The sequence below is a fragment of the Chiloscyllium punctatum genome, chromosome 2 (assembly GCF_047496795.1).
Source record: "Chiloscyllium punctatum isolate Juve2018m chromosome 2, sChiPun1.3, whole genome shotgun sequence".
In the NCBI taxonomy this organism is placed as follows: domain Eukaryota; kingdom Metazoa; phylum Chordata; class Chondrichthyes; order Orectolobiformes; family Hemiscylliidae; genus Chiloscyllium; species Chiloscyllium punctatum.
In genome coordinates, this window is record NC_092740.1 from 23089058 (window position 1) to 23102128 (window position 13071).

General features: G+C 39.6%; 1 protein-coding gene across 2 annotated transcripts in view; it reads right to left on the bottom strand.

The window, feature by feature from the left end:
* Positions 1-13071, bottom strand: part of glra3 (glycine receptor, alpha 3) — a 219130-nt gene that overhangs the window by 30731 nt on the left and 175328 nt on the right. For both annotated transcript variants that reach the window (XM_072594581.1, XM_072594580.1), the window contains exons 6-7: positions 8396-8533; positions 2793-3007 (exon numbers count right to left, since the gene is read on the bottom strand). In XM_072594581.1, coding sequence (XP_072450682.1) covers positions 2793-3007; positions 8396-8533 — 353 coding nt within the window. The remainder of the gene's footprint in view (positions 1-2792; positions 3008-8395; positions 8534-13071) is intronic.

A 13071-nucleotide genomic window follows, 5' to 3' on the forward strand; every position in this document is an offset into this window, starting at 1 on the left:
TCATCGTAACTTAGTGGTTTGGAGCCAAATTTTTGTGGAACATTTTGGGAGGGGTTACAGAAATACAATTTATTCGGGTTGAACATACAAATAAGGAACAAGAGTAGACCCTTCAAGCTTCCTCCATCATTCAATAGGATCATAGCTGATCAGACTTTAACCTCAACTATACATTCCTGCCTAATCTTTCTTCCCCTTGATAATCAAGAAATTATGTGCCTCAGCCTTAAAAATATTTAAAGATTTTGCATCCATTGCCATTTGAAGAAGGGAATTTCAAAGACTCACAGCCCTCATCTCTGTTTTAAATGGGTGACCTCTCACTTTTAAACTACAACCTGTAAGACCTTGCTGCACCTAAGCAGGCACTTTGTTGGGAACCTGGTCTTTCCTTCGGAGTTCTCCAAAGATTTTATAAGTGACCAGGATGGGGGCAGCTCGATAAGGTCTGTGGTGTCAAGAGGGGTAGGTTGTGGGTTAAGGGTGGGAAACTCAGGAGAAAGTGTGGCGTGTGTAGACAGGCACTCCCAACATTGAGAACTTGCATATCAATGGCTTCCTAGCAGTTGGATGTATCATGGACAGCAATGAGCCTGAAGAGATCAGGCATCACCTAAATGTGACTGTGTGTGTGATCCATCTGGATGCTCCATGTCTGAGGGATTTTGAAAAATTAGACCTGAGTAAAAACTTTGAGTGGCCTCCTTACAAGGGGATTGAAAGATTGAAATTACAAATGAGAGGGTGAGTTTCTTTCATCATTCTGAGGAGTGATGGGGGAAAGGGTAGGGGAGTGGGATACAAGTTCAATGCCCTTACTCCTATCATGGCCCCAGCAGACACAAAGCAGCTCACAGACCTTCAGCTGGCTGGTGTCTGAGCAGATTAGTAAGTAGGTAAATCTCAAGGCAGGGAGTGTGGACATGGAATACCCACCCTGGCACTTCTATTGGCATTTATCCTCTCTTCAGTCCATTTTTAACCACGCTGTCTGTTACTTCACACCTCTTACATGGCTCCTGTGTCTATATATACTTTTTAAAAATATATGACAGAAACCACGTTCATGCAGAAAATTTTAGGAATGCAAAATGCACGGTTTTCAGTTAATATTTTCTTTGAATTGAGATTGGACTAATATAACATAGCATTGCTCACATACTGTTTTGTCAGGAGTGATTACAGTCTGAGCTAATGTAATTCAAATGTCAATACAACCCATGTCATCTTTTGATCATCAGTTGGGAAGGAAGGTTACTCCTGAGCCATATTAGATTAGATTAGATTAGATTACTTACAGTGTGGAAACAGGCCCTTCTGCCCAACAAGTCCACACCGCCCCGCCGAAGCGCAACCCACCCATACCCCTTACCTAACACTACGGGCAATTTAGCATGGCCAATTCACCTGACCTGCACATCTTTGGAGTGTGGGAGGAAACCGGAGCACCCACGCAGACACGGGGAGAATGTGCAAACTCCACACAGAGAGTCGCCTGAGGCGGGAATTGAACCCGGGTCTCTGGCGCTGTGAGGCAGCAGTGCTAACCACTGTGCCACCGTGCCGCCCATATGTTGCAGAGTTCCATCTTACTCACTGACTATAACAATTGTAAAGCAGCATCTTTATAAGACCAGATGGGACAAGTATAGGCCATTGGGCCCCTTAAGCCTGTTCCCTTATTTATAAGGATCATGGCTGATCCAACATTCCTCATGTTCACTTTCCTGCATTTTGCCCATAATCCCATAATCTCGTAATCAAGAATCTATCTATCTCAGCCTTAAATATACACAAGGACTCTGGCCCCATAGCTCTCTGTGGTGAGGAGTTCCAAAGACTCACGACCCTCTGAGAAAAATAATTCCTCCTTCAGTCTTAAATTGTTGCCTTTTTATTCTGAGACTATGCTGTCTGGTCTTAGATTCTCCCATGAGGAGAAATAACCTTTCAGCATTTACCCTGTCAAACCCCTTAAGAATTCTATTTGTTTCAATGAGATCACCTCTCATTCTTCCAAACTCCAGTGAGTAGAATCCCAACCTATTTAAACTTTGCTTGTAAGACAACACCTCCATATTGGAGATCAACTTGTTATTTAAATGCCTGGTATAAGTTCTCAATTTCTATGACATCAGTTTTGTAACCAAGGTTAGGTATGTAGCCACGGCTATGTATGTAGCTGTACATATTTATCTATGATGGTCAGAGGCTTTTCAAACTTTACTCCTTGTAACAACGTGGGATACATTTAGTTGGGGTCTGATATCTATTTTTAGAGACTTTAAGCCCTTTAGTAGTTGCTCACTTCAAACGTTTATCCCTCCTTTGTAAAGATATCTGCAAAATGTTCTCTAAGTAATCTAACCTCAACCTCTGCCTCCAGGCACAGGTTGCCTTTCTGGTTCCCAAAAGGTCCAATTCTTTCCTAAGTTTATCTCTTTGGGTTTCCCTTGATTTTAGTCACTAATACTTTTGCATGGCTTTTCTTTGTGTTATAATTTCCTTTTTTGTTGTTAAATGACTACTTCAAAAGGAAAATAAATGGTAAGAGGTATTCAACAGGTAGTTCAAGTGATAGTTTACACAATGCTCTTCATCCTGACCTCACCCCATTTAGGGGTATATTAAGCTATGCTTCATACTTCTGATTAGTGAACAGTCAAGATGGGAGCTTGACAAGGGGAAAATCTTAGTTAATATTGTGTAAGGTTACAGGCTTCAGGTCTCAGTGTCTATTCATTACAATATAGTGATTCAATTAATTCCAAGCAAATAGTTTAATTTCCTACCTTAGGCAATGAAGCACGAGATCCAGAGCTTTGTGTTGTCATGGTGAGCACTGTTGTGATTCCTAAGGCTACTCTAGCAGGGGCTGCATCCATGTTTATCCAAAATGATACCCAGGATAGAATCACAATTAGAAGGCTTGGAATGTACATCTGAATTAAATAATAGCCCATTTGTCTCTCAAGATGGAACCTTACTTCAATACATGTGAATTTTCCTGCAAAAGATATAATGGAGCACCAGAAAAGAAGGCCAAACAGGTTAGATCTCACGTACATCATGTTTCAAACATTGTGTTCTATATTTCAGCAGATTATAGAGCATGCATTTGCATAGTGGTTGATTTCCTTTCATCTAGTACCTAGAGAAATAGAAGTCTATAGCATTGAAACAGGTCCTTCAGCCCTACCTGCCCTGCTGCCCAGTTTTCACAATTTAAACTGTTCTCATCTGCTTGTACTTGGTCCATATCCCTCTCTACCTAATCCATCCATGTACCTGTCCAAATGTTTCTTAAACTGCTACCTGTGTAACATTATTAAAGTGTAGCAATGTGGAAAGCATGTTCAATTTTTCTGATGCTTCCAAATTGTCCAAATTAAATTATATCAGCATGACTGGAGACAATAACATGGTAGAAACGTCATGAGATGAGTAATTCAGAAAGCCAAGCTAATGTGACAGGCATGTGGATGCAAATCCTACAATCGCATTTGGCGAAATTCAAACAGCAAATAAAAAGATAAAACACTTGGCATACAAGGTTAGTCTCTGTGACAGTGATCACAACAAATTGGTAAAACCCCATCTTAGGCACTGATATCCCACTTTCATTCTCAGTGACACAAGCAATATTGGAAAGACTTGAGCTCTCAGTGGTAACCTTTACAAAAAAATACTTTATTTAACTGAATTAAAATTGCCATTTTGGAATTAAAATCAAACTCAGCAGGATTGTTAATCTAGGTCTCTAGATTACTAACTAGCAATATAAAAAACACACTTTAATGAAAAGCACTAACAATGAACCAATAATGTAGCACTAACTAGTATCACGGTGGAAACAGAAGATGTGAACATTGGAAGGAGAAAAAATGCATCTATCCATAGATAGAAACTTTAAATATTCAAAATAAGTCATAAAATCAATACAAAGGCTGACTGAAAAATATTTATCTTCAAATGAATGGTGGCAGTGATTCATATAGAGGCACGTTTTAATGAGGATAGTAGGATACTACTAAGTTTCGTTACATTGGTAGTTAGAATGAGGTGTGATAATCCTGATTTATTAGCTAAAAGCTTTGTACATTATTGAAAAGGTTCCAGCATGCAATGATACTGCAGCCTCTGCCATCGATAATGATGCACAGTTGAAGTTCTTTTGAGGGAATTTGTACTAACTGATGGTTTTGCGGACTGCACATTTAATATTTTAAAACTGGTGTATCTATGTTGTAAAAGATATCTTGATTTAAACCACATGGGGCTGCTGGAACATACTCAAGGTTCTTTTTGCCCACTGAACAAACGTTTTTAAAAAATATCCGTGAACACTACCTTTCTCTCAAACTTAACACAGTGAACAAAAGTGACCACAAAGCTCAGTCCATAGGACCATAAGACTATAGGACCATAAGACCGTGATGTAGGGGCAGAATTCAGCCATTCGGCCTATCAGGTCTGCTCTGCCATTTGATCATGCCTGAATTGTTTCTCAATTTCCTTCCCTTGCCATCTTCCTGTAACCCTTGATCCCCATATCAATCAAGAACTTATCTATCTGTGTCTTAAATACAGTCAACAACTTGGCCTCCACAGCCCTGTCCAACAATGAGTTCCACAGATTCACCATTGTCCGGCTGAAAGAATTCCTCCCCAACTCAGTTCTGAAGGGTCATCCCTTCACTCTGAGGCTGTGCCCTTGGGTCCTAGTCTCTTCTATTAGTTGAAATACCTTGTCCATGTCCACTATATCCAGGCTTCTCAGTGTTCAGTAAGTTTCAGTCAGATCCTCCCTCATCCTTCTAAACTCTACCAAGAAGTATCCCAGGGTTCCTCATATTGACAAGCCCTTCATCTCCAGGATCATTCTTATAAACTCCCTTTGGAGGACACCTCCTACCCATTTCAAAACATAATAAAAACACTACCTTCAGAAAGGTACTTTAGAATAGATGTACACCATTCTGTCTCTGAAACCATTTTATCAAAACATCATCATTTGTATCCATTTACCTACCTTGGTTTTCTTTTCCTTTAATACTCTTACTTTTATAGAATAAAAACCTACCAATCTAACTTCTTGATATTTTCAATTTGATTGTCAACATCAACAGTTATTTTGAGTGGGCTGGTGGTAAGTGTTGGGAAGAGTTCCAGATGTCACCTATCTTCAATGCAATGATGTGCTTTTTCATATCAGCCCGATGACCTGACTTGAACTTCCAAGTTATGTTCCCTTCTTCCGATTTCCCCCTCAGAGCAAACAGCCTTTCTTGATAGACCTTATCAATGACTCCAGTCATAGCAAACACTTCAGTTGGATCACTGTCCATAATTAAGGGAATCCAAATACACAACGTTGTTACATACTTAACCATTTTAACTCTGGCCCTGTCTCCCACATTGCAACTGTTTTTCATTCAAATTTGCTACTTTCCCTCTAATTCCACATTCCTTGACCTTGTCCAGTAGTTCCTCTTGCAGGGATTGATGACCAGTTGGTGAAAGAATGTTGGTTAGGAGACCTGAATCCTTGCTGTTTTTCTGCAATGTCATGGGACTTCTGACATCCCATCATCAGACAAAAAGGGCTTGTTTATTTGCTTGGCTCCTGGGTGGTGTGGAGAGTGAAGGAGTTAACACAGCTCAAGTTAACTAATTAATTTTTTAGCAAGAATACAATAAGACATGTTTTTCAGAAGACTAATCAACTTGAGTTCAATGGTGGGGAATCTTCTAGAAACAATTAGTCAGATTAGAATTAGCTGATCTTGAGCTCAGATGCACAAGTGCCTGTGATTGTAATATGCATATCTAAATACCAGAACTTTAATAAAATTAATTTGACATGACCCACATTTCATATTTATGTGATGTGAGGTAACATAAGCGCAGGATTGCGATAACAGCAGATCATTGAATATCATGCCTTCTCTACATGCCTGTACACTTCAGTACAAAGACCATGAAGCAAAGTATACAATAAATGGTTCTAGTCTAAAGATGTGCAGGAGCAGAGGAACAATATACATAAATCCTCAAAGGTGGCAGGGCAAGTAGAGACAGCAGACAAGAAAGCATACAATATTATAGACTGTAAGGATATTAAGTTCTAGAATAAGGAGGTTAGAATAAACTTCATAGGAGATGGTGGTGTAGTGGTAATGTCACTGGGCTAATAATTGAAAAGTAGGAGACAGAGGTCTGCAGATGCTAGAGATCAGAGTTGAGAGTGTGTTGCTGGAAAAGCACAGCAGGTCAGGCAGCATCTGAGGAGCAGAAAAATTAATGTTTTGGGTCTGGAGCCCTTCATCAGGAATGAGACATTTTCCTGATCCTGGGATGCTGCCTGACCTGCTGTGCTTTTCCAGCAACACACTCTCAACAACTAATAATGGAGAACCCGAGGCTAATGTCCAGAGGATAAGGGTTCAAATCTCACAAAGTGAATTGGGGAGAAAAAGAAAATCTGCAATTACAAAGTTAGCCTAATGGTGACCATGTAACTGCTGTCGATTGCTGTTCCCTTTTGGAAAGAAAATATGTCATACTTACATCTGACCATCTTGTGATTTCCGACCAGGTAATGTGGACCCTTAACTATCCCCTGACAATTAGAGATGGGTAATATCTAGCCAGGAACTCCCCACATCCCATGACTTGTAAGGGCACTGGTTAGACCTCAGGTAGTGTATTGTATACAGTTCTGCACACCACATTATAGAAAGGATGTAAATATATTTGACAGATTGCCGAAGAATTATGTCAGTTAATTGAGAGGAGAATTTCCAGTTGCCAGCAAAAGAGCTAGGAGTGAGATGAGGAGAAATCTCTTTCCTCAGAGAGTTGTTAGGGTTTGGAAGGTCCTGCCTGGGAGAGTTCTGGAGGTGGTTTTCATGTGAGGTTTTAAAAGAGAGCTGAAGGTGGTGGTGATAGAGGGCTATGGAAATATGGTTGGAAAGTGAGACTAGCTGGGTAGCTCTTTCAGGAGGTGGTACAGACACAATGGGTTGAATGGCCTCCTTCCATACTGTAAAATTTGATGATTCTATGATTTTGGGATTCAAAGAGATTTACCAGAATGCCTCTAGGGATGCGGCATGACAGTTGCTTGTGTGAATGGGTATGAGGTTAGGACTGTTCTCCTTTAAGAGGAGATTTGACAAAGATATTCAAAGTCAGAAGGGGTCTGAACAGAGTGGATAGGGGGAATTTATTCCCATTCATAGATCAGGAACAAGCGGGAACAGTTTTAAAGTGTTTGAAAAAAGAAGCAAATGCAGGGAGAGGGGAAAAAAAGCTTTATCACACAGTGAAGTAGATATGGTATGGAATGCATGGTTTGGAAATGTACTGGAGACAGGTTCAATTGAGGCAATCAAAAGAGCTTTGGATGCCTATTTAAACAGAATCACTGTGCAGGGTTATAGGGAAGAGGAAGGAGATTGGCAATCAAAAAGTATGCTCAGACAGCCAGTGCAGAGATGATGGGCTGAATCACCTCCCTCTACACTGAAACAATTCTATGGTTCTGTGACAACAGTGAGACCAAGAGTTATGCAGACTGCTAAGATCGAGAATGTTTTGAATCCAGCTATGTAGTTGCTTTTTTAGAATTTTGGTACAAATAAATCTTGCTTGCTATAGTGGGAAAGAGCCTTAGGGACTTCAGAGAGAAACTTCAGTAACCCTGAGAGAGGGAAAGAATATGAGAGAGAAAAATGGGAACTTGAATATTTAGCTTGCATGTGTATATTTTTGATTCTAACCATCTTAGAGTGTGGTATCTTTTTTTCCATATGACTGAAATGTATTCTGAGCTCATGATTTTGTGACAACTTTGTTGCCAAGATAGTTCCAAATTAGGGCTCTTCCATCAGGCAGAAGATACAGAAGCTTGAACACATGCACCAACAGGTTCAAGAACAGCTTGTTCCTTGCTGGTTCCTTGACTGCTGCATGGGCCTCTCTAACTTCAAGCAATTTGGATCTTGTTAATGTTGATCTTGCTTTGTGTACCTCCTGTGCAGCTGTAACTTTATATGTCTCGCTCTGTCTAAGCACCCTGTGATCTATATGTCATTGTTTGTGGCGATCTGCTTGCAAAACAAAATTTTTCACTGCACTTAGGCACATGTGACAACAATAAGTCAAACCAAACAATAAATCAAATCAAATAACCTTGAGGCAATTTTGTTGTTGTTCCTATAACCTCCTCCCAAGATTTGATTAACTACAAATCTCAGGGACAGTTTCCAAAGGACAACCCTTAAAGTTTTTTTTACATTTCTATTGCAAATTGATGATTGTAAGAGCACACCAAAATTCAACATTACAGACTTGCATGTCCTTCTTTCACAAGATGAAGTTAAGGTCATACCTGTATTGTAATGTTTTGTACAGTAGCGTAAATCTTTCTCTTCTTTCAGGAGGAACTGTGGCAAGGTTAGTCCATCTGCAGTTTGCACTGGTTTATCTGCATCCCATTCGAAGATTAAATCATTCATTGTGTAGCCAACTGGAAAAAGAAAGTCAGAGTAAATTTGCATGACAGCAACTCGCAACCGCAAAAATTAAATTTGTTTTATTGCATAATGAACACTGACAATAAATTAGTCTGTAGTCCTAATACTTCTTATATGAAACAACACAGATAAAACATTAATTGCATGTCAGCAGGCAAATCTAACCTTAATTTCACTGGTAAATGGGACTTTTATGTCAGTAGCAGATATTGAAAAAAGCTAGTTGAATCAGGGAAAGCAAAATTGCTGGAGAAACGCAGCGGGTTTGGCAGCAACGGTGGAGAGAGAGAATTAAGAGTATGTTGCTGGAAAAGCACAGCAGGTCAGGCAGCATCCAAGGAGCAGGAAAATTGATGTTTCGGGCCGGAGCCCTTTATCAGGAATCATGAATTCCTGACAAAGGGCTGCGGGCCTGAAACATCGATTTTCCTGCTCCTCACATGCTGCCTGACTCCTGTGCTTTTCCAGCAACACACTCTTAACACTGATCTCCAGCATCTGGAGACCTCATTGTCTCCTCTGTGGAGACAAAGCAGAGTTAATGTTTTAAATCCAGTGACCCTTCTTCAGAATGATCTGAAGAAGGGTAACTGGACACAAAATGTTAACTCTGCTTTCTCTGCACAGATGCCGCCAGACCTGCTGAGTTTCTCCAGAAATTTGTTTTGTTTCAGATTTTCAACATCTGCAGTGCTTTATTTTATATATAAATAAGAACTGTAATAAGTGATGGGTACATGCAGAAAAGAAGCAAAATTGCTGCACAGACGGAGAGGCTATCTATCAATGTGAAAATAGCAGCCAGCATCCAAATCTAGAAATTCGATCTCCAAACATAGCACCAACCCTTGGAAAGTTAAGGTATCCTTTTGGAAAGCTAACATTCCTTCTTGGATATAATTTTGAGACATCAGTGAGGGAAGTCAGGTGGCCTTTGGAAGAGGTCAAACGTCCTCTGGGATTGCTAAAAGTGTACAAGAATTTATTTAAAACACACACACACACACACACACACACACACACACAAAATTAGTGATTGTTACATGGTCAGTCTAGTGTACATCATAAAATATGTGTTCCCTGATTGGGGCTGTTAATCAGGTACAAACAGGGACCCCGGCTGACAGAAAAGAACAGGAGTGTCTGACATCCTAATCCTCTGAGAGTTGCGTCAGAAGGAGCTGGATCAGTGTCAAGGACTCTCCATGTGTAGTTAAAGGGTGACTTGGTGACACTGTCCTCTGTGGAGTTATTTCAAAAACCTTTTGAACTAGCAACAGAACTATGAAAACAGCTGTCAAGCGAACATCCTAATAGATGTCAGAGGGAGCATGTAAAATCCCTGTACTTTAAATGTTTGACATTTTTAATATAATTTTTTTCAATGCTTGCTATTTCAGTCTATCTGCAGGCATAAGCCAGGAGGCTTTTATTACAGGTTTAATCCTGCAGAACTGATTTCTCAACATTTCATTATTGGGATTTGTGCCTATCATTTCACGATTTGATTGACATCAAGTATTTATACACTTTTAAGATGAGACTAAAATCTCTAAAGCCTGCTTGCATAAGGAATCAAAGGAATTTTTTTTCTTTAATGTAGACTAAAATGATTTCTATAGATTCTTAATGCTGCCTTTGTTTTGCACACTTCAGTCCTATTTTGTAAAAAACAAAAAAATTGCATTTTTGTTTAAAAAGAATTTAGTCAATGTATAGTTCTTAAAAATAAGTATGCATAAACAAATAAAATATTCTTACTCCTTCACTCATTTTATAAACAGCTGTAATTCTACATGGATTTCATTTCCTTTCTTTTTCATCTTGTCACATTTCTCTGCAATCACTTTTATAGCCTCTTTATATGTCCAGTCTATTAATGCAATTACGTCCTCTTAAAGTCAAGTACAGTTTCTCCTTCACATTGAAACTGTGAGCCCAGAAGTGAGGTATCAGCATCTCCAAACTCCTTAACATAGAACAGTATATCACAGGATCAGGCCCTCTGGCCCATGATGTTATGTTCAAATTCATTAAAAGCAATGCAGTGGAAGAGCATTGGTGTTACCAGAGATTCACTTGCAAAATAATTTCCAAGTGGAAAAAGGACAGAAAAATGAAGATTTAAAATATGTTAGATACATAGACCAAAATGCAAATGATTGATTTGTGAAGTTAACAGACGTCCAAAGGTTGTAAAATAAAGGAGTTTTGAGAAGTGCCAGAATTTGCAAAGATGGAAGTCAAAGCAGAAAAAAATCTACAGAGGACCACAGAAAATAACACAAGGAAATGACAGAATGGAAAGCAATTGAGAGGTAAGATCTTTGTGGTATTCACAGGTCAAAGAAAATTGATGGCAGATGGCTTGAAGAATGAAAATCTGCCACTAAACATTCAGTTCAATGAGCTGATACATCAAGTCTTTGTTACAATTTTTAATGTGTGGACTGTGGGAGGGTATGCACTCTGTGAGCAAGCTGTATGAGCTATAAGATGACTAATGACCACAATCGTTAGTGAAAGAAGTCACCAGGATGGAGTATGTTTTCAAGGTCAATTGTAGTAGGCCCTGGTGCTCTATGAGGTGAGCTCACAAAAATAAGGCCATAAAGGAAGAAATTGGCATCAGTATGAGAGAAGGTACTGTTAACAATCTCTGCAACTGCCCTTAGCAACAGGGAGTAACAAATGTTATCTTGATGTTGCTTGTAATTGAGAAACTAAGGTTAAGGAACTTAGGCCTAACGTACAGGAAGCTGCTGTGATTAAAACAAACAAAAATGATTAAGTAAAGCAGAGAGTAGCAATCAGATCAGGAAAGGCACAATCCAAGAGAGTCATCATATGGGTCATGTGCATAGACCAAGCGACAGATGATTGAAAGCTTTTTTAAAGATTAGATTACTTACAGTATGGAAACAGGCCCTTCGGCCCAACAAGTCCACACCGACCCTCTGAAGAGTAGCCCACCCAGACCCATTTCCCTCTGACTAATGCGCCTAACACTATGGGCAATTTAGCATGACCAATTCACCTGACCTGCACATCCTTGGACTGTGGGAGAAAACCGGAGCACCCAGAGGAAACCCACGCAGAGACGGGGAGAATGTGCAAACTCCACACAGACAGTTGCCTGAGGCGGGAATTGAAGCCGGGCCTCTGGTGCTGTGAGGCAGTAGTGCTAACCACTGAGCCACCGCAGCTAAGTGCCTGGACTATCAGGCTTAATCCTAGTAATTGCTACATTTGGTAGTAATGCACAACAGTATAGAGTGCTTGAATGGTATTATGTATTTAACACTTTTAAAATGAGACAGGCTTATTAAAATACCTGAAGTAACATTAGCCAAGAGAATTATACGTTCACAGCAATTATTGATAGCGCAGAGTTGTGTTTCAGTTGCTGACAGCCCTGGGAAGTTCCAGATGCTATTTTGCAATTGGTTATGATTGCACTCGATCCACAGTGGGTCACTGAGTACTCAGTACCAAGCCTCACACCTAAATAATCAACACTTGATTAAGGTACCTGTGCAAATAAAACTGGAAAGGAAGCTGCTATACCTTGAAGAGAGGGGATAAAGGGAATTTGGAGTAATTAGAAGAAAAAAAAATTAATAATGAAACTGTTACAAGAGCAATTATGGCAAAGTGAAGTCTTAGGATTAAATGAAAGCTTTGGGACCCACATCAGTAGCCTGACATTAAATATTGGAGTCAAGAAGTGTAGCGCCGGAAAAGCACAGCAGGTCAGACAGCATCCGAGGAGCAGCAGAGTCGATGATTCGGGCATAAACCTTTCATCAGAAAGGGCTCTCGCCCAAAATGTCGATTCTCTTGCTCCTCGGATGCTGCCTGACCTGCTGTGCTTTTCCAGCACCACACTCTTCGACTCTGATCTCTAGTATCTACAGTCCTCACATTTTCTCATTAAATACTGAATACCATTTAAGTTAGCATATAATTTAAGTAAATGGCCAAGATTTAAAGCATGACAGATTGCCTTTTATATGCACACTTCTAGTTAGCAGAAGTAGCAAGAATCAAAAATCTTGCATAAAGAGTAGGGATCATACAATAGACTTAACAGGATCTCTTAACAGGATATGCTGAAGTACACATTAATAGTGGTCATATTGAAAGCAATCTGCGTATGTTCATGTTCATTGGTTGCATGGATTTTGGTCCACATCACTGAAAAACACTTCATATAAGTTTGCTCCCCTGTCATGTAAAACCATTGATAAACATTACTGTGGAGTCGCTGGTTAGGTACTTATCTATGTGATTAGTTTCTCCTTGATGGCACAATATTTTACTAAATTGATAAACATACCTTTTTTTAAAATAGTTATCGGTTAAAAACAAAATCTTGCTGACCTTCAAAAGGATTGCAATTTTTTGTTAAAGTGGTTCATATGGTGAGGGCAATATTGGTTGATCAATCCCTAATTGTCTTTGAACATGTAGGGGGCACCACCTTTATGGATAGCTGCTACATGTATGAAGGGGTTAAATCAGTTTCAGT